Below are 20,114 nucleotides of genomic sequence, written 5' to 3'. Positions count from 1 at the left end.
TATCTGAGCACCTCATCTCATTATAAAAAGGAAAATAAATGACATGGGTTTAACAGCCATTCAAAGAAATTGGAAGATCAACCCACATCCCTTTTCTTGATTTCAGCACATTCATAGATTACAGGCCAGAAGGGACAGTTGTGATTACCTAGTCTGGCAGAGGCTTGGTCCATCTAGCTCCTTGACTGATCTGAGTTTTTAACTTGTGTTTCTCTCTCTCTCTCTCTCTCTTTCAGAGGGTCTAGCTGTTGGAGTTGGATTTGGGGCTATTGGGAAGTCAGCATCTGCAACTTTTGAAAGTGCCAGGTAAGCTACATGGGTGTTTCTGATCCTGACATTTAAAGCTTTATGCACGCTCTTGCCTCTCCGAAATATTATTCTTGATCTCGGAATGGTGTGTGAAGCTTTACAGTGTGATTGGAGATAGGCGGATGGGTTAGTTTAAATTGGTCTGGAAAACAGAAGAAATTCTTACTGCTGTTGGACTTTTCTGTTGGCTGCAGTTGAAAAGTTTTTGTCAGCGATGCCCACTCTCTGCTTTCCACTACTGCTCCAGTAGGCAGGCAGACAGAGCTGAGGAGTTGATAAAAGAGGACAGTGAGCCAATAGTATTTGCCTGTTTGGAGGTATCTCTACACTGCAACTTAATTCCAGCGACTGGCCCGTGTCGGCTGACTCTGGCTCATGCGGCTTGGCTACAGGGCTGTAAAATAGCAGTGTAGACATTTGGGTTCCGAATACGCTGCAGCTTGCAGGATTGGGCCCTCAGAGAGATTCTTGCTGGGCAGATGTCCTCCGTTATGGAGGCTAGGTCCATCGATGGCTATCAGCCAGGGTGGGCAGGAATGGTGTCCCTAGCCTCTGTTTGCCAGAAGCTGGGAATGGGCGACAGAGGATGGTTCACTAGATCATTACCTGTTCTGGTCATTGCCTCTGGGGCACCTGGCATTGGCCACTGTCGGAAGACAGGATACTGGGCTAGATGGACCTTTGGTCTGACCCAGTATGGCTGTTCATATGTTCTTTTGTGCTGCACCATGCCTTCCTGAGCTGGTAGGAAGTAGAACGCCAGGTTCGCTTGGAGATGCCGCTCTGTCATAGTGATTCTAGCTGTGACACAAGCCCAGACTTTCCAATAGCCATAGTCAGGTCATTTTAAACACATGGCATATTTTTGGAGTGGTGTTTGAGCACAGGAAAACTGAATCAGGGAAGGGTTTTAAAGAGCATACGTCTCTCCAGTGCGCACACCTGAAGGCTAGGAGTTGCTAAAGTGATGCTCTAATGCCCAATAAACGAGCACCTGAGTGACTCTGATGTTTGCCGTAGAGATGTTCAGCCATTGAACCGTTTCATAGTGCAGCGCTCCTCGCCCCCAGCAGCCGCTGCTTTCCTTGGGAGTGTTAATGATTAATGTCAGAGATGAATAGGAAAGCTGTGTGCATTTCGGTGGGGGAGAAGCGTCGAACTTCCAGCTTTTTCCCTCTGCCCTTCCTTTAATAATATCATTTAGCTGCCTCTAATTTCCTCCAAGCCCTCATCAGCACGTCTCCAGTGCAGAGGAGTTTGATTTGACATGGCTGAAATTCTGACGGCTTTTCCTACTCTGGGTGCCTTTCCCCAAGGTTTAGTCAGAAATGAATGTATCAGCTGTCAGTGGGACCTGTGTCCTGCTTTCCTCTCCTGCGGCCCTGCCAGGCGGGGGTGGAGGAGCTGGCAACTTCAGATTAATTAACCGAATAGACTGAAGGGCGGTCTTAGCGAGCAGCTTGCGTGTGTGGGCGTCACTCTGTTGCACTGGGGACCTGGATGGGGGAGTCCCTCTGTAGTCTTTTCTGCTTCAGAAATGTGCAAAACGTTAAGCAGCTTGCCTAGGAGGAGCCTCTCGGCTTGCTTCCGTCAGTCTCGCTAGCCTGCTGTTAGGAAAATTTGCTCCCCTGAGGAGCAGGCAGTGCTGCGGGGTGACAACAAATCTGTTTAAACATGAGCATTCTACCCTCCGGGCTGCTCGCTGCTAAGGCCTTGCTCACACGAGTCATCCTGAAGATGACCACCATTGCTGCCAGCTCAGGGCAGGTCTGCGTGGCAAGGCAGAAAACCCTAGCATGCTATCAGCACTCGGGCTCTTATTGGTGGAACAGCACCTGTGGGAAACTTTTAAAGGGAAGAAGAAAGTCTAAAATGTGTAGATAAGGTATAGATCAGTAGGCAGATACATGAGCTGGGGAGTAAAACTGGAGTGTAAATGCTGGCCTAGTCCTTCTCCTCAGGCCCGGTTGTATTAACTTAAAGGAGATTGCAAAGCAGGGTCAGAGTAACACAGACTACTCGCAACAGCCAGTGGAGACATTTCCAGCTTTCAGCAAGAAAGGAATGGGAGAGGACATATCTTTCCCTTTAAGGCAGCGTTTCCCAAACTTTTTTGGCCACGGAACACTTTTTAGCCTATTACGGAACACGTATAATATTATTTTGTAGTCGTTTGGTTTTCAAATAAAAAATTGCGTTATTTATGCTCAAATATATTTTATTTTATAAAACAAAGCAAAAATACACATTTAAAATAACTCGAACTAACAATTTCTAACCAGAAAGCACACACAAAGTAGTACAAAAATCAAGTGCAAGAGTGAAAATTAAAAACAGTGTTCTACTTAAAAAAACCTGTTTTTATATATACACAAACACCAAACAAATTAGATTTTTACTAGGAAAATCTATTTTTATAAGCGGAAATACGAATTTGGATTTGAAATATGAATTGTGGAACTCCTTACCTGAGGAGGTTGTGAAGGCTAGGACTATAACAGAGTTTAAAAGAGAACTGGATAAATTTATGGTGGTTAAGTCCATTAATGGCTATTAGCCAGGACGGGTAAGGAATGGTGTCCCTAGCCTCTGTCTGTCAGAGGGTGGAGATGGATGGCAGGAGAGAGATCACTTGATCATTGCCTGTTAGGTTCACTCCCTCTGGGGCACCTGGCATTGGCCACTATCGGTAGACAGGATACTGGGCTAGATGGACCTTTGGTCTGACCCGGTACGGCCTTTCTTATGTTCTAATGGGATTGGTGTTTTTGTGTTCTGCCAAATTTAAAATAAAAAAAAATGTAAAGACCCTTTTTTAAAATGACAATTCTTTCACGGAACGCCTATTCACATCGTGTGGAACACCAGTGTTCCGCGGAACTCAGTTTGGGAAACGCTGCTTTAAGGGTATGTCTACGCTGCCAAAAAACAAAATAAAAAAACCCGTGGCCACGAGTCTCAGAGCCCTCGTCTGCCACCTCGACCTCCTGGAGCTCACACTGCGGTGCTACCCATAGTTGTGTAGACATTCCCCTCGGGCTCGGAGACCCAACCCCCTCCCTGGTTTTCAGAGCCCAAGCTGCAGCCCGAGCGGGCTGACTATGCAGCTTTGTTTAGTGCTGAGTCAATTGACTAGGCTCTGAGACTCGCTTCTGCGGGTTGTTTCTTGCTTTAAAAAGAAAAAGAGCCCTGCAGTTTTAGCTGAGCTTTTAGTTGTCACTGCTGTTCCTTTCCAGCCCGTTTTGCACAGAGCCACCATCTAATTGAGTTGGAGAGACGTATGTTTCTAGCGCAGGTTCTTTTCCCCCCAGGAGAGTTAAAAGGCACACGGTAATCTCTCTATCCTAAATAATGAATTTGGATGAGGGAGTCTTCCATCTCTCCTGTCTCCTGAAGGAGTTCAGTGCTATCACTCCTGCTTTCATGGACGTTCATCTGCCAGGCATCCTGCTTTAGGAGATAGAGGAAAATTATATAACCTGCTATAGCAAACTTCTCTTCAATTGGGAGCAGTAATGATGCTCCTCAATCCTCACCTCCAGTCTCCTTTGTAGTCCACTCCTGGGCTTCCACACAGCTCTGCCAATAGATCTCCGTCTTCACTTGCAGTAACACTTGCCGGTTTTTGGACTTCCCCAGAGCTGTGCCAATATATCTGAGTCCTTTTATGCAAAATCCCATTATTCCTGTTCAGATCTGTTCAGGCTGCTAATTTGATTGGATTGTGGAACGAGTGGTGGTTTTGTGCTTTGGACCCATTGTTCACCAGGGATTGGGATGCTCATCTGCCAAAGGGCTTAGGCAGACTTTATTTGTATTTCCAAACGGTGTGTTGCCTAACGTTACTGAATGAGGGAAGTGGAAGCAGTCGTACTCAAAATCCTCATTGCAAACGTAAATCAAGCCTGCTGCAGCCGGCCAGAGCTGGGACTGCTCAGCTGATTGTATACATTAAATAAAGACCTGTCCATGACTAGTACTATAAATACCCCTGATGAAATCTTAGGTGCTCTGGGGAGCTCCAGGGTGCTGCAGGTGCTCTGGTGGGGCGCTCCGGCGGATGCTGCTGTGGGGCAGGGCAGGGCCCCACTGCTGCTGCTGGGGGAGGCGTGACCTCCGTGAAAGACTCTCAGCCTTAGTTAGGAATGTAAAGAAATTGCTTGTTTTCATTCCTTTTCCATTCTCATTGTTTTTGGACACCTTCATGTTCCGTCTTTGGCTCTTGTGTCTGTCTTGTCTTCCTTTGTGATTTTTTTTTATTGTCATTGTTAAACTAGATTGCTCTCATTCATTTGTGTGTGTTCCATCATTTACTTCTCCATGTTTGGTTGTTGAAGCTTTTTTTTTTTTTTTTTTGGCCTTTGTTCAGTCAGCCATCCTATGCCTTCCTTTTCTTGTGTGTGCTGTTGTGGGCCATCGCACATTTCTGCTTTCATTGGTTAGGAGTTGATGCACCTTTCTTTTGTGTGTTCTGTCGTTGCACCTTTCTCTTTTTCCTCTGCTCAGTCGTTGGTCATCGTACCTTATTCTTTTGTTGTGTTGAGTTGCCATCTTCAGATTTCCCCCACCCCCTTTTCCTCCTTGCTTTCTTGGGGAGAGAGAGAGAGAGAGAGAGAGAGGTATATTGCAAATTTTGACTGGTCAGCTTAGTCATGTGATGGAATTCTTTTCCCAAGCAATATTTCCATTTCAGAAATATTAATAAAAATGTTGCCAAATATTTTGAAAATCAAAAAAATCCTGTTTGAGGACTAAGAAAACAAAACGTTAATGATTTGGGGAGATATTACAACCAGTTCTAGTCCCAGCCTCAAGTGTGGCCTGGGCCCATGATCCAGCCTCAAGAGCCAGTGTAGTCTGCCCAGGATTCCACACTCCAGAGCTAGCCGGAAATCTCTAACACACATCCAGGAGCGACAGAAGCTCTCTAAAAGTGCCCCCCCCAGCACCCAAACCATGGGCCCGCCCCCCTGCACAGCACCTCCCCCCCCCCCCAAGCCCTCGTGCCACCCCATCCCCCTGCCCTCACGCCACCCCTTCCCCTGTGGCCCTGCCCTGCGCCGCCCCTGCCCCCGCTTGCTCCTCTCTGCCCCCTTTCCCCCGTTGCTTGCCCTTATGGCTGGTAAAAAGTGGAAGGGCATAGTCCTCCCTCTTTTTAAAAGTAGTGGGCCCCTGGTCCCCCTGTTCCGGAGCCCCTGCCCCCATCCCTGGCCCACACCCCATTAACATTACGTCTTCCTCAGGTGCAAAATCTGCCCTCAAAACTAACCCTGCCTTGGAGCACCAAAAGGGCTCCATCCCCAAACCTGACCCTCTCCTGGGGAGCCCCTATCAGTCTCAACCCTAATGCACACCTGGCCTCCTCTACCATCCCTGGCCCCCTGGCTTCATCAGTCAGAAGAGTAAGAGTTTGCACAGCAGACAAAAAAAAAACCCTTTGTTCTTTCAGGTGTGATGGTGTGAATATTTCTGCCCTGTTACTGAGAGGTATGAACCCAGTGGAGATTACCAATGACCTGGGGTTCATTTCACTTCATTTTCTTTGCACTGCCTCCTTGTGGTCTTCCAAACTGGGACTATTTAGAAGTCCCAGGGGGGAGGGATAGCTCAGTAGTTTGAGCATTGGCCTGCTAAACCTGGGGTTGTGAGTTCAATCCTTGAGGGGGTCATTTAGGGAGCTGGGGCAAAAATCTCTCTGGGGATTGGTCCTGCTTTGAGCAGGGGGTTGGACTAGATGGTCCCTTCCAACCCTGATATTCTATGATTCTATTGCTAATGGCCTGTTGATAGCTGTAAATCTGTGAGGATGTGTCATATTCTCTCTTGTCCCAACCCATTCTCCTCTCCTCCTGTTACACCATCTGACTCTGCAAAGTCTCTCTTTTCAATTGCGTGCTCCTAGCCAGAGGGATCGCTTTTTGCTGTGGGGTGAGTCACTCTGTTGCACCTATCCTAGGATCTGGACGCACTCAGCTTGTCTTCAGATATGACTTCACTGTCGAGTTAACTTGAGTTGTAGCTGCAGTCCCATTCACACCCTTCACTTGAGTGCGGCCGTGCTTTTAACTCAGATTGGCTGGTCCGTCAGGGAGTATAAACTACAGCTCGAATGAGCACAACTCATCAGCTGCTAACACAACCCTGCTGCAGTGTGGGCTCAGGCTAGTTCCAGCTGAGTGGTGGCGCAGTGCCTTCCCACAATTCCCCCCAGATGCCCAGAAAGGACAAGCAAGTGCTCCCATACTTCACTGGGCAAGAATCCTAGAGCAGCTCAGCTTTCACTGCAGTGCTAAGAAGCATGGGAGATGCCCCCAGAAGTCTAGCGACACACATGTAGCATCAATGTGGATAAAGCCGCTCAAGTGTTATTGTCTGCGTGCCTGCCCTTGCCGGCGCTAGGCTACCTCGAGAGGAGTAACTCGACTTAACTCTGCAGTGAAGACATATCCAGTGTGCCTACAGTACTCCCAGCCCCTGTCAGCCCCAGATGCCCTCCACAATAGTACACAGCACTTCCCCGTAAGTACGCCTAGTCCCTGTATGCCTGGGAAGCAAAAGGCAGAGAAATGAGTCAAATCCAGACCTCCTGCAAGGCATAAAATAAATAGTCATCGAACCCTTCTGGCTTTGTATTTGAATTTTATAGCAGAGACTAACGACCACCAAGCAGTGCCCCCTGCCATTCATTTAATAAACCCACCTGTTACTTGCAGTGGCTTGGGGTATGCAGCACATTCAGCCTGCGAAATAAGCCTCAAGGCTTTTCTCTATCATAGCGCAAAGAGATGTGGCTTCACAGCAGCCTTATTACTCCCATATTTTTAGAGGGAGTCCCAGGCCTAGAGCCGGACGTGGATTTCAGCCCAAGTCCCTCTTTCGGCTCGATACGAACTGCATGTCCTCGGATTCTCGAAAGAGGCAAAGTCCACATCAGGCAGAATCAAAACCTTAAATGCAAGAGAACCTCCCTGACAGGACATGTGTGTTATATACAGAACCACCCTGGAGCCATGATCAGAATCGTCTCCGAATGTTTCTCAGAGGACTGAGAGTTACAGATAATAGAACAGTATTGGTCTGAATGTGCAACTCTAGGCGTATAGGAAATTTGGATCCGTACGAGAGGGAAAAATGCAATATGCTGGTTTATAGAAACCTTCTCTCTCTAACCTTTAGAAATAAAAGGCTCCTCATAAAGTCTATAGAGACTCCTGAGATGTGCTAACAAAGGGGCTTTTTTCTTCAGAGACTGTTCAGTAAAAGGGAAGAAGCCAGAAGCAGCTGGTTCTTTCTGTGTATTTAAAGCAGCATTAATCATGTTAGATGAAAGCTGGAATCTGGTCCATGAAGAATATCAATGCAAATTTAACAGGCTGCAAAAGAGAAGGGAAAATAACTTAATCACCATCAATCTGTTTAACAATGTCATCTGCCGATAGAACAAGGCCTGGCTTGATCTAGTCGTTTGTCCTGGAGTACGTGTTGAAGGGTCCAAGAGTTTTAAGTCGTTGCTGAATTTTGGGGAGAGGAACAATGCTGCCCTCTCTCCAGCCACTGAGGACTGTAGAGAGGCAAAGCAAATGTTGGGTTAGCTTGCAAATGCAGCTAGGCAAGAAACAATCTTCTTGAACTACTTCCATCTATATAAAGTCTAATAACAGTCGAGGCAGTGGAACAACTGGCCAGGTGTGGAAGTGGACTTGTCATGACTGGAGATAGGTAAAGATGGGACATCCTTCTGGCAGGATGAAGATAGACGGGGGGGGGGGGGGGGCTTTTAGCTCAAATGGACCTACTTGTACTTCAGAGCAATCGGCATACTGGGGCATAACAGACCAATGTGGTGCTGATGGAGTTTTTTATAAATCTGTGGGTATTTGGTTTGGTAACTTCTACTGGAACGTAATGTTTAACTGCCTTTGTGCTGAATAATAATCTTGCCTTTTGTGGAGTGGCCGTGCTATGCAAAAACTCTGTAAGCTATGTGCACAGGGAAGTTCTCTATGACGTGGTACTGAAGTGCTATCCCCTCCGAAGTGAAAGGCAGCAACCGTTCAATAGCTCAGGACCGCACAAGTCCATGAATTAGGAAGTGACACGTACTTTGTCCAACAGAGAATGACGTTGGAGTGACTGATTTGGAACTTGCCTAGGAGAATGAATTTCGCTTTCCCTGCATAAGAACATAAGAACATAAGAAAGGCCGTACTGGGTCAGACCAAAGGTCCATCTAGCCCAGTATCTGTCTACCGACAGTGGCCAATGCCAGGTGCCCCAGAGGGAGTGAACCTAACAGGCAATGATCAAGTGATCTCTCTCCTGCCATCCATCTCCATCCTCTGACGAACAGAGGCTAGGGACACCATTCTTACCCATCCTGGCTAATAGCCATTTATGGACTTAGCCACCATGAATTTATCCAGTCCCCTTTTAAACATTGTTATAGTCCTAGCCTTCACAACCTCCTCAGGTAAGGAGTTCCACAAGTTGACTGTGCGCTGCGTGAAGAAGAACTTCCTTTTATTTGTTTTAAACCTGCTGCCTATTAATTTCTTTTGGTGACCCCTAGTTCTTGTATTATGGGAATAAGTAAATAACTTTTCCTTATCCACTTTCTCAACATCACTCATGATTTTATATACCTCTATCATGTCCCCCCTTAGTCTTCTCTTTTCCAAACTGAAGAGTCCTAGCCTCTTTAATCTTTCCTCATATGGGACCCTCTCTAAACCCTTAATCATTTTAGTTGCTCTTTTCTGAACCTTTTCTAGTGCTAGAATATCTTTTTTGAGGTGAGGAGACCACATCTGTACACAGTATTCGAGATGTGGGCGAACCATGGATTTATATAAGGGCAATAATATATTCTCAGTCTTATTCTCTATCCCCTTTTTAATGATTCCTAACATCCTGTTTGCTTTTTTGACCGCCTCTGCACACTGCGTGGACATCTTTAGAGAACTATCCACGATGACGCCAAGATCTTTTTCCTGACTCGTTGTAGCTAAATTAGCCCCCATCATGTTGTATGTATAGTTGGGGTTATTTTTTCCAATGTGCGTTACTTTACATTTATCCACATTAAATTTCATTTGCCATTTTGTTGCCCAATCACTTAGTTTTGTGAGATCTTTTTGAAGTTCTTCACAATCTGCTTTGGTCTTAACTATCTTGAGTAGTTTAGTATCATCTGCAAACTTTGCCACCTCACTGTTTACCCCTTTCTCCAGATCATTTATGAATAAATTGAATAGGATAGGTCCTAGGACTGACCCTTGGGGAACACCACTAGTTACCCCTCTCCATTCTGAGAATTTACCATTAATTCCTACCCTTTGTTCCCTGTCCTTTAACCAATTCTCAATCCATGAAAGGACCTTCCCTTTTATCCCATGACAGCTTAATTTACGTAAGAGCCTTTGGTGAGGGACCTTGTCAAAGGCTTTCTGGAAATCTAAGTACACTGGCATAAATGCCTCCTCGGGATCTTGGATCATGAATTATGACGACCTGGGTCACGTGGCATGTCCATTAGGCTTCTGAGTTGAGGTTTTAAGTTATAAACCCTGATAAAATACCCCCGATCAAAAAAAAAAAGGGGGGGGGGGAATAGGTGTTTATTGGATAAAAACTGGAAAAACACCAGAAATGGTTACATGTATCGAAGGGCTTGTCTACACAGAGCAGTAATGTGGACTATGGGGGTGTTGTTTCTAAAGCGCACAAATGTGTTGCGCATTAATTGTTCCATGTAGACCAGCGGCTCTCAACCTTTCCAGACGACTGTCCCCCTTTCAGGAGTCTGATTTGTCTTGCAGACCCCCAAGTTTCACCTCACTTCAAAACGACTTGCTTACAAAATCAGACATAAAAATACAAAAATGTCCCAGCCTCACTGTTATTGAAAAATTGCAGACTTTCTCCTTTTTACCATAGAATTATAAAGTAAATCCATTGGAATATAAATATTGTACTGACTTTTCAGTGTATAGTATACAGGGCAATATAAACAAGTCATTGTATGAAATTTTAGTTTGTACTGATGTGGCTAGTGCTTTTTATGTAGCCTGTTGTAAACCTAGGCCAATATCTAGATGAGTTGATGTACTCCCGGGGGTACGTGTAACCCTGGTTGAGAACCCCTGGTGTGGACGCTGCTGGTGCACACTGAAAGTTCCCTAATCTGCTTTAACATTGTGCTGTTTTAAACAGTAATAGGTTAAGGCGTATGAGGAAACGTTACGAAGCGATTACTCATTACAGTATACAAAGAGCCCTGAAAAACCTTGATTTTTTTTTTGGACATCTACATACAACTCAAACATTGCTGAAAAGAAACCCTGAAAAAGGAAATTAATAAACCCCAAACAACAGAAGTTCTATATATTTTGCAATGTCATACCCTCCAACACCGGGCTCTGGCTTTCAGTCAGTTCTGACTCATAGGAAAGAGTGCCACCTATTGTATCATTAATGCTGCAGCTTTTAGGCTTTGCTTGGCAAACTCCCATCCAAAAATTAATCCAACCCTGCTTAGCTTGAGAGATCTGTCAAGCTCTTAGTATAAACTGGTGTGTCTGCAGAAATGTTGTTTATTCATTTAAATTAGGGAAAGGGAAGAATTAAAATACTGCTCTCCTCTTCCCCCCCCCTTAAAAAACATCCCTTGGATAGATCTGGCCAAATCTCTATTGCAGGATCATTTTCTTTTTCTCATGCAGCCATGAAGAACCTCACTGAACTGTTCCCAGAGAACTGCGGTACTTGATCAAAAATTGAACATTCTTCAGCTCAGGAATGGGTTGAGGGAGAGGGTGAAATGGAGTCATGTGATTTAAGGAAAGTGCTGCCAATAGTTATATTACGAGCATTACACACAAGAGCTCCAGGTGGGGAGAATAATTCTCAGATTCCTCCCCAGGCTCCATGTGGCCTTTCATAGCGGCGGGGGGGGGGGGGGGGGGGAATGACCTGTTCAGGGTAGTGATGGAAAAAAACCAGCACAAGCCGAGAGGATATTTTTGGGCCTTGCTTTGCCTTCTCAAAAGGTCAAGATCACCTGTTTCTAAGTCTTCATTCTGTTCTCCCACTCACTGTCAAGGTTCAGTTCTTAGAATGCTCGATTTAATTTGCAACCAAGGTAATAAAGATCTACCCTCTCCGTGAAGGTCCATGACGAGTTAATCTTTTACCAGCCAAAATGGAAATCCAGGGTCGTTCAAAGGGATGGCTATGGCAGTGAGGTGCGGCTGCTATCCTCCTCTAGGATGCCAGCTGGACTTTGGCTCCAGGTTTTTAGCAAGTGAAGTGTATTGGCGGTGTATGTGAGAGGAGGAGGCGCCCCCCCCCCTTATTTCTAGACAATAAGCATCCACATGGCAAAAGCCACCACCACATGTGGTATTAATTGCTGACCGTCTCGGGGAGAGGCTGAGGGCTGAATAGTCTATGGGGAACCTTCTCTCCCAGCTTGGTGATCTCCCAGGTTGGCTTGAATTATACTTGCTGGGGTTGTGGCTGGGAGGTAGTATCTATGTGTACAGCTCTATGGCTTCCATCACGGCAGTGTTTGAGCTCTGCACTAAAGTATTTATCTTCCCAGCAGGGAGGTATTTGCATTTTAGAGACTGGGGGACTGAGGCACAGGGAGATTAAGGGTTGGATCTCAGCACCCTCCACTCCAGGTGTGGTCAGTGGTCACGCAGCATGTCTGAAAACCCAGCCCTAAGTGACTGACTAGGCCAAGGTCACACAGGGAGTATGTGGCAGAGCTGGGACTTGAGCCCAAATCTCCTGTTTCCTAGGACTGTGCCTTAACCACAAGGCCATCTTTCCTCTTCTTCCCCCAAGGGCTTGTCTAAATGAACAGTTAGTGCGTGGCAAGCTAGCGTGCGAATCTAAAGAGCACTAGTGTGCCATGCGCTAGCTGTCAGTGTGGACCCTGCTGCAGCCCAGTAAAAGTTTCTGTTTCAGAGTGGAGTAGATCAAAGTGCACTAGGGAACTTGCAGTGCACGGTAGCAGGGTTCCCAGGGACACTTAGTGCACGGCACCCGAGTACGCCGTGGATTCACACCCCAGCTTGCTGCGCGCTAACTGTTCACCTAGACAAGCCCTAGAGTCTTGATCCAGCAGCTTTCAGTGGCGCTGAGTTATTCTCAGATGCATTTTCTCCTGGAAAAACAAACACACACTTGCTCTGTGTGTGTGCTGCACTTTCGGATCCCAGAGCAGTGTGCGAGCCCGTCGCAAGAGGGGGACCAAAGACTAGAGAGCGGGGATTGTGCTTCAGAGGGAACCGCTGCCTGTTGCAACAGAAGAGAGCTCGTGCACCTGCTTCCCTTCAGGTTGAATAATTCGTGCCCATCTGTGGGATCACACATGGCTTATCGTGTTGTCTTCGGCTGGTATATTCCCTTCCTCTACATTGATTCCTCCTGCTGATAAATGGAGTGAAAACTCTGGCATTGTCACGTATCCTTTGTCTTGCTCCTGCGGGAGAGGCAAGCCATGCGAGGCATTAGGTAAATGAATGCACTGCTGTCCCCGACATGATGGCTTCCCCATGTCAAAATGATTGAGCTGCCCCCTTGTGGAAAGCCGTGGCGAAGTAGAACAGATGTTCACAATCCTGCCGGCTAACGTTTAATCACTTGCTACCTGGTCTCAGTCCAGCTACAAGGGGTACAAATAGCTTTTTGCAAAGCTGGCTGTGTTTAAAGCCTAGGTCAGTCAGTCAGGATTCCTGGGGTCTATTTCCCATTCTGCCAGAGGCTCACAGTGGAAAATGAGGTTGACAGTATCAATCTGTTTCGCAGTGGGGCTGTGAGACTTGCTTTGTGTTTGTAAAGCACTTTTGAGATCCAGAGGAAAGAGACGCTTGAAGTGGAAACCAAATCGGCTTTATTTACTCGGAGTGCTGTCAGACATGTTGCACACTGGTACAAGTTCAGAGACTGTCCTGCACACAGTCATGGTCTCTAGGTAAACAGGGAATTTGGCAACCCATTAGTTATCCAAGCAGTCTTGGTGCCTTCTCCGGGTCATGCCAGTAAGTGACATGCCACAAAGATCTTAAAAATGCCATTGTCGAGGGAAGAAGAGATGGGGAGCATGCATTTTGGGGTTTCTCTCTTCTCATCTCATTTCTTCCCCTCTCTCGCCTTCTGTTCATCTGAATAGCAGTTTCCCATAATGAAACCTTCACTGCCTGCTGCAGAATTCTCTCTTTCATGGACAGCTGCTTTTTAAAAGTGGAAAATACTAGCAGCTCCATTTCGGTTTTCTACTCATTCGTTTTTATTTAATTGAACATACTGGTCTTGTTGCCATCTGTAAAACAACGTAGGGCACTTGCTGCCTTGTGTGCAGTGGGTAATACTGAAGTATCTGGGACTGGAAAGTCCAGGAAATGGACACTGTCCTGGTTGAAGAGAAATGGAATGACTTTTTGATCCATCTCTTTGAAGACCTCCTGTAAATACTACTAATGCAAACAGAGCCCTTAATGGGGTTTTCTGGAAACCTGTGGAACTCATTGACATTATGCTTAATGAAAATAAACACTCTCAGCCTTGTAGTAGTTTTCCAGATCCCTTGCCTTCTTTGGGTTTGGATCCTAGACATTGTGAAGCAACTGGGTAATATTTCCAAAAGCGCCCAACTACCATTTTCAGAAGTGACTTAGATACTTAGGAGCCAAATTCTCATTGAAAGTCAATGGCACTTATGCACCTAAGTCACTTTTGAAAATGAGCTCCTAACCCACTTAGATGCTTTTGGAAACTTTACCCCAGAACTTGAGATGTGTTGTTATAATGAAAGCAGCAGGCCTGCTAAATCAACCTGAAGAATCTAGTTGATACCTGAGTATTAATTGCACTTAAATATGTAGTGTTGGAAAGATCTTTGACTCTTATATTTCAAAGCACGGCTTAACTCAGTCAATTCTGTTTACAGATTTGAAAAAAAAAATGCTGCTAGGTAAAACATCAGCTGTAAGACAAATGGTCAGATTTCCTCTTTTGTACAGATAATCTTATAGGAGAGGGGAGAGCCCTGGACCCAGTTAATCTCATGGTCCTGATCCTGTCTTGTGTGCCATCTCCAAGTGAGAATGTAACTTACATCAGAGGGTGTGGCTTAATTGGGTAGGCATGAAAATACAATCCCTGAACTCCTGTGAGGGAGTGGACTAGGCCCAGAGGCCCCTTGCTGGAGGCCTCAGTGTCTGCCACACCTGTCCCAGGAAAGGATCAGTAGAGGAGTCCTACAAACAACCTAGAGTGGCTCCAGGGGAAGCAGCCAATCAGAGAGGCTGTGGGAAGCAGCCAATCAGGGCCCAGGAGGGCCATATAAAAGGAGCTGCAGAGCCAGAGACGATCAGTTTCTTGCTGGAGCCAGAGGAGTGTAGACATGCTCTTGGCTGGCCAAAGGGAACTGCAGCACCACGGACAGCTCAGTGCTGCCAGGGACTGGGGGAGTGAGGAAGAGCTCCTGGCTGGCTACTGGTCCTGAACATATAAGAGCCCTGAGATAAGGGTGAAGTGCTGGGACTGCGGGGAAGCGGCTATGGGAGCTGAAGGCAATTATGCTAAAGGGACATGGTGGCACGTGGCTGCTATTTTAAGGGTCCCTGGGCTGGGATCTGGAGTAGTGGGTGGGCCCTGATCCCTGATATCTTCCCCCCCCCCACCATAGGCCACTGGGGAGGTGGCCTACAGTCGTACAGAGATAAAGGGGAAATGAACTGGAGAGTTGGGACCAGAACACACCAAGAGGGCAAAACCATTGCCTCCAGCAAGGAAGCCCTGGGGGTACAGCCCAATACCAGGGCCGGGGCTGTTTAAAGACCGCAGGCACACCCAACCAGAAAGGGTGCTCGTGAGAGGTGGGTGCCACGCCATTACAGCTCCCTAGAACCTGGGGTCAACTCCCAGGTGGGTCACTTCAGCTCTTCATCCTTTTCAGCCAATGCAGTGAATTCCATGCAGTGTCTAGTATGTGTGGCTTTTTGGCTGAGACCTTGCACACCAAGGTCCCCTTTGTTCCAGTCACAGCTTGAGTTCCCGTGGCATTTTCCCTAAGTATAGGGGTATTGCCCTTGCGTCCTTGGCCAGAAAGTTTCTCTTTCCTCTAGCCTGTGCTAGTTGCCCACTTGGCTTCCCCTCAGCACCCAGAGGCAGTTGGATCACTTCCATGGTACGATGATTCATAGTTCTGTATGCCCCATGGACCCACACTTTGGCCTCCAAGCGGCTAGGGAAACGTGAGTGATTCTGGCCAGTTAGGTAAAAGGCTCAAACACACCAGACTAAATGCAGACGAGAAGACTGTGCCAATGATAGGCTTTGTACGTTTTGGAGAGACTGAAGTGCCCAGAAGTCTTGGCGAAAAGGAAAACAATTCCAAAGTTTGGTCCTCTTTTTAACCCCCCGAAGCTTTGCAACGTGTTCTCTTCACTTCTGGCGTTCCCACCAGGCTCTCGCGAGGACGTAGTCTAGTTCCGTAAAAGGTCCGAAGGGCCAGCTTAATTTTAAGCGTGTCGATATTGCCTCGCCGGCTTCAGTGCTCTTCAGTCTGCTAATATGAAGAAAGTCCATTCTCGCCTCAGATTTGCAGAGCAAATTTGCCTGTTTTTATGTGTGTGTCTGCTGCCACCCAATGTTCAGAATGCATCACTGCGTCTCCCCCCACCCATTGCTGAGTGCACCTGGTCTATCAAAGCAGCAGCACCAGGATTGCCCTTTAATGACAGCGTCTCATTTCGAGGCTTGGTTTTCATTGTCGATTGATTTGATTGATTTATTAGGTGAGGAGGTCATTGCATTTGATCTTTCATTGCCTGGGATCCTCTCCTTAAAGGGAGGTGATGAAATATTGTTAAGGTAAAGAAGCAGGTATAATCTCAGTGGGAGAGAATTTTTCCTTTGTGTACAAATAAATCATACTCATTAGAAATGCAGGGCTGGAGGGACCTCGCGAAATCATCCAGGCCTGCCCCCTGCGCTGCGACAGGACCAAGTAAACCCAAACCATCCCTGACAGGTGTTTGTCTAACCTGTTCTTTAAAAACCTCCCATGACAGGGATGCCGCAACCTCCCTTGGGAGCCTATTCCAGAACTTAACTATCCGTTAGAACGTTTTTCCTAATATCTAACTAAATCTCCCTTGCTACAGATTAAATCCATTACGTCTTGTCCTGCCTTCAGTGAACATGCAGAACAATTGATCACTGTCCTCTTTGTAACAGCCCTTAACGTATTTGAAGACTGTTATCAGGTCCCCCCCTCAGTCTTCTTTTCTCAAGACTAAACAAGCTTGTTTTTTAAATCATTTCTAAACCGTTTATCATTTTTGTTGCTCTCCTTTGGACTGTCTCCAATTTGTCCATGTTTCCCGAAGAGCAGCACCCCCAGCTGGACACAACACTCCAGGTGAGGCCTCACCAGTGCCAAGTAGAGCAAGCCAATGACCTGCCATGTCTTACATGTGACACTCTTCTTAATACACCGCAGTGATTCTTGCTTCAAGCCCACAACTCCTGATCTCTTAAAGACCTTTCACCAGAGAACAAAATCTTTCGATAGTTGAGACAAATTCAGATGGGCACAGAGACCGATATAATTGTTCTTTTGCTCTCTATGGGGCACGCGATCTTTCAACAATTCCTAAATCTTTCCCTCTTTTGGCTGAAATGTCAAAGTAACAAGTAAACCATAGTTGTATCTTCCTATTTAACTTGCTTAGAAGGAGAAATTTCAAGATATGCACACGCCTACATTCATTCTTTCTGGATCAGTAACAAGGCAATCTAGTGTAAGCATCTTGGAGCAGAGACCGTCTTTGTTCTGTGTTTGTACAGCACCTAGGACAGTGGGGTCCTAGTGCAGGACTGGTCCGCCTAGGTGCTACCACAATATAAAAATAACACTAGCAAAAAGGACCCTATCCTCAGCTCATCTTTTCTCATTATTGGAGTAAATTCTCTCTCTCTTTGGGAGACATTCTGTTTCCCTTCCATCCCAAGCATGGTGTTTGGATTGTGATAGTACCGTTGCTGGTAGGTTAGAATGCATACACTGGCTGCTTCTTATAAAGCTGTTCATGGGTGCGCTGGGTTATGTGTGTTGAATTGTTATGGGGCTGCTCAGGAACTCTGGGCAGTGTGCATCATTTTGGTTGTTACAGGGCTGCTCAGGAGTGTCAGCCTAGTGACAGTAAGGGGGGGGGAGGGGGGATATTGTATCTGTCTGTTTTCCAGGTTTCTTCCGGTGTGCCCAGTGCCTACTGGGAGAAGTTGGTGGGACTCAGTCCAGTTCCTATTAGACAGTTATATCTAGATCTACATCTGTCAGTCAAAGAACACACACAAACAATGGAGAGTGAAATAGCGTCTCAGATCAAGGCTTCCGTATATCAGTAGAGATGATTTAGATGCCATTAGTCGCCCGAGCTGCCACTCGTGCCCCCTTCCCCTGAGCTAAATTTGACAGGGAAAGAAAGCTACAATATGAAGCCCAACTTTCACGAACCGTAAGCCAAATTGCCGTGTCCTCCAGCCTGTCTTCCAGCAGCCTTACCTCATCCATGTGTGGAGCGCTCTCTGCTTGGCAGGGGCATTGGTAAAACACAAGGGAATAGGGGAAGCAGCTTAATTGGTGTCATCCTGCTATTCCGCTGTGCTGCTGTGAGGAAGAGGAACGTTCAGTCTCTGCACCTGGCCCAGCTTTTTGTTCCCCGGGCCAGTGCACGGATCCAACCAGGAGGTGAAATAGCCTTGACGGTAGAATCTTGGAGACCATCTCTGCCCCCTTTGTGAGTTTTGGGCAGTTGGTTTAATGTGAACTTGGGTTGATTTAGCTTCCAATTGTGATTCTCTCTGCTTTTGAGTGTTTGATTTCTTTATTTCTCCCCTCTCCTTGCCCTATTCCTCAAGGCACCACCCCCAGTCACGCTGTGAACCGCAGAGATTTCGGGGCCGTGTTATTGTTCCCTGCTTCCTGACCTGTCACCCCAAGGGCAGCTGTGGGGGTTTGTGGGAACCTCTGAATTCTGTCCAACTAGCCAAAATACCAAACCCTTCCAAGTCGCTTTCCCATAGCAAAGCGATCCCCTCCCCCTGCTGTTAGCTGCACATGCAAGGTGGACGGGGTGCCCACGCACAGAGGAATAATAACCAAAGCGGGCGTCTTGAATGGGCTGATTGAGCACAGCAGCCCTGGAACTCAGGGAAAGTTCCCTCCAGATGTGAGCAGAGGTCTGAGCTGGCCACTGGCTGCCTTCCAGACAGGAAGGTAAAGAGAAGGGCAGCCATGTCTTTAAATGAGTTGATTTACCCCCCCCCCCCAGCCTCCCCACCCCTCCACTTCGTGTGGCTGATTAAAAGGAACCATATGATGTTGGAACTGCTTAGATCAAAACCGGCTGGATTCCTGCCTTCTCCAGCATCCCACACCGGGGGAAGCGGAGCGAGGGCTTTGATACCGAATCCACCGCGTCTTGGCAGTAAAACCTGGCGGAGCGGCAGAGCACGGGCAGGGCTGTAAAACACAGGTGCAGTTTATAGATGGCTTCCCAGTGTTGGATTTAAAGAGAGGGCATCTTTGTTAAGGAGAGAGGGTCCTCCTGGGAAACACGCAGCCCGGCTGCTCCGGCCGTTCCTTTTTGTTGTAGCGCTCAACTCTCCGTTCGCTGAGGGCTGCTAAAGAAGGCAGCCTGGGAACTTACTAATAAAGGGCCCGATCCTGAAGGCTGTGACGCGTGGGAGCGACTTTACTCGTGGGGCAGTGCCATCGAAACTCCAAGTGCAGAAGTGGGTCCATGGTCGGGCCCAAAGCGCTCTCCTCTGTTCAAAATCCATCAGTCTGACTGTGAGAGGACAGCAGGACAAAATATAGAACCTTGACCTCTTTTTATTTTTTGTAAGGCTGAAAGTTACATTGACTCCCCGAAAGCCTGCACTGTTTATTATAAACTAGTGTTTATTAATAATAATATTTGTTTTATATTGTATTAGTGCTTAGAGCATTCTGCTGGGTGTTGTACAAACCCACAGTAAGAGATTAGTCCCTGCCCCCAAATGCTTCCAGTTTAAGTAGATGCAACGCACAAAGGACAGGAGGGGAAACTGAGGCATGGAGTCAAAGACTTGCTCAAGGTCATAGAGCAGCTCAGTGGCAGAGCCAGGTTTAGAATCTTGGACTCCTGATTCCCAATCCAGTAGCCTACAGTGCCTCTCCTCTGTTTAAAATCTGTCTGTCTTTCTCTTAGAGGACCGCCGGACAAAAATATATATAACCCATCCTCGTTTACCTTTTTTGCTTAGTCACCTGCTGCTGTAAAAATATATTGGCTCTTGGTAGGTAAGTCAAGGCTGGTGCCTAGAAATGCTTCCTTTTGCAGCCTTCGCTAGGAAGGGCTAGTACCGTTTTTTTGTGCTGATGGGAGAGGGTGGGCAGATGAATGTGGCATGCAACAGCCTTGATAGCTTTATTGTTAGTAATCAGGTTCTTTTTCTTTGTTTACGACCCGATCCTGCATTATTGAACTGGATGGGAATTTTTGCCAATGGCTCAGGATGCAGGATGAGGTGCCCCCTGCCAAGAATCTCTGGCCTGTATAGGGGAAGGAAAACAAGTATTTGAAGACAGACACATTGAAAACCCCAGTTTAAGCTGGCCAGACGGAAGTGTTGAAAGATTCTATCATTTAAAAAACATTATTTTTTCATAATAGAAATTAAAATACTATGCTGATTGCGGTGGTTTTTCAGTTAATTGCAAGACAACGTTGTTACGGCCAGCT

At 46.7% G+C, this 20,114-nt stretch overlaps 1 protein-coding gene across 1 annotated transcript in view; it reads left to right on the top strand.

Moving 5' to 3' along the window:
- The window catches only part of SLC39A11 (solute carrier family 39 member 11), a 276,332-nt gene that overhangs the window by 206,327 nt on the left and 49,891 nt on the right, over positions 1–20,114 (top strand). The window contains exon 7 of the mRNA XM_065415938.1: positions 237–306. Coding sequence (XP_065272010.1) covers positions 237–306 — 70 coding nt within the window. The remainder of the gene's footprint in view (positions 1–236; positions 307–20,114) is intronic.

This window comes from Emys orbicularis, chromosome 13 (genome assembly GCF_028017835.1).
Source record: "Emys orbicularis isolate rEmyOrb1 chromosome 13, rEmyOrb1.hap1, whole genome shotgun sequence".
Classification (NCBI taxonomy): Eukaryota; Metazoa; Chordata; order Testudines; family Emydidae; genus Emys; species Emys orbicularis.
The sequence above is the reverse complement of the archived record's forward strand: the minus strand, read 5'-3'. Positions and strand labels throughout refer to the sequence as shown.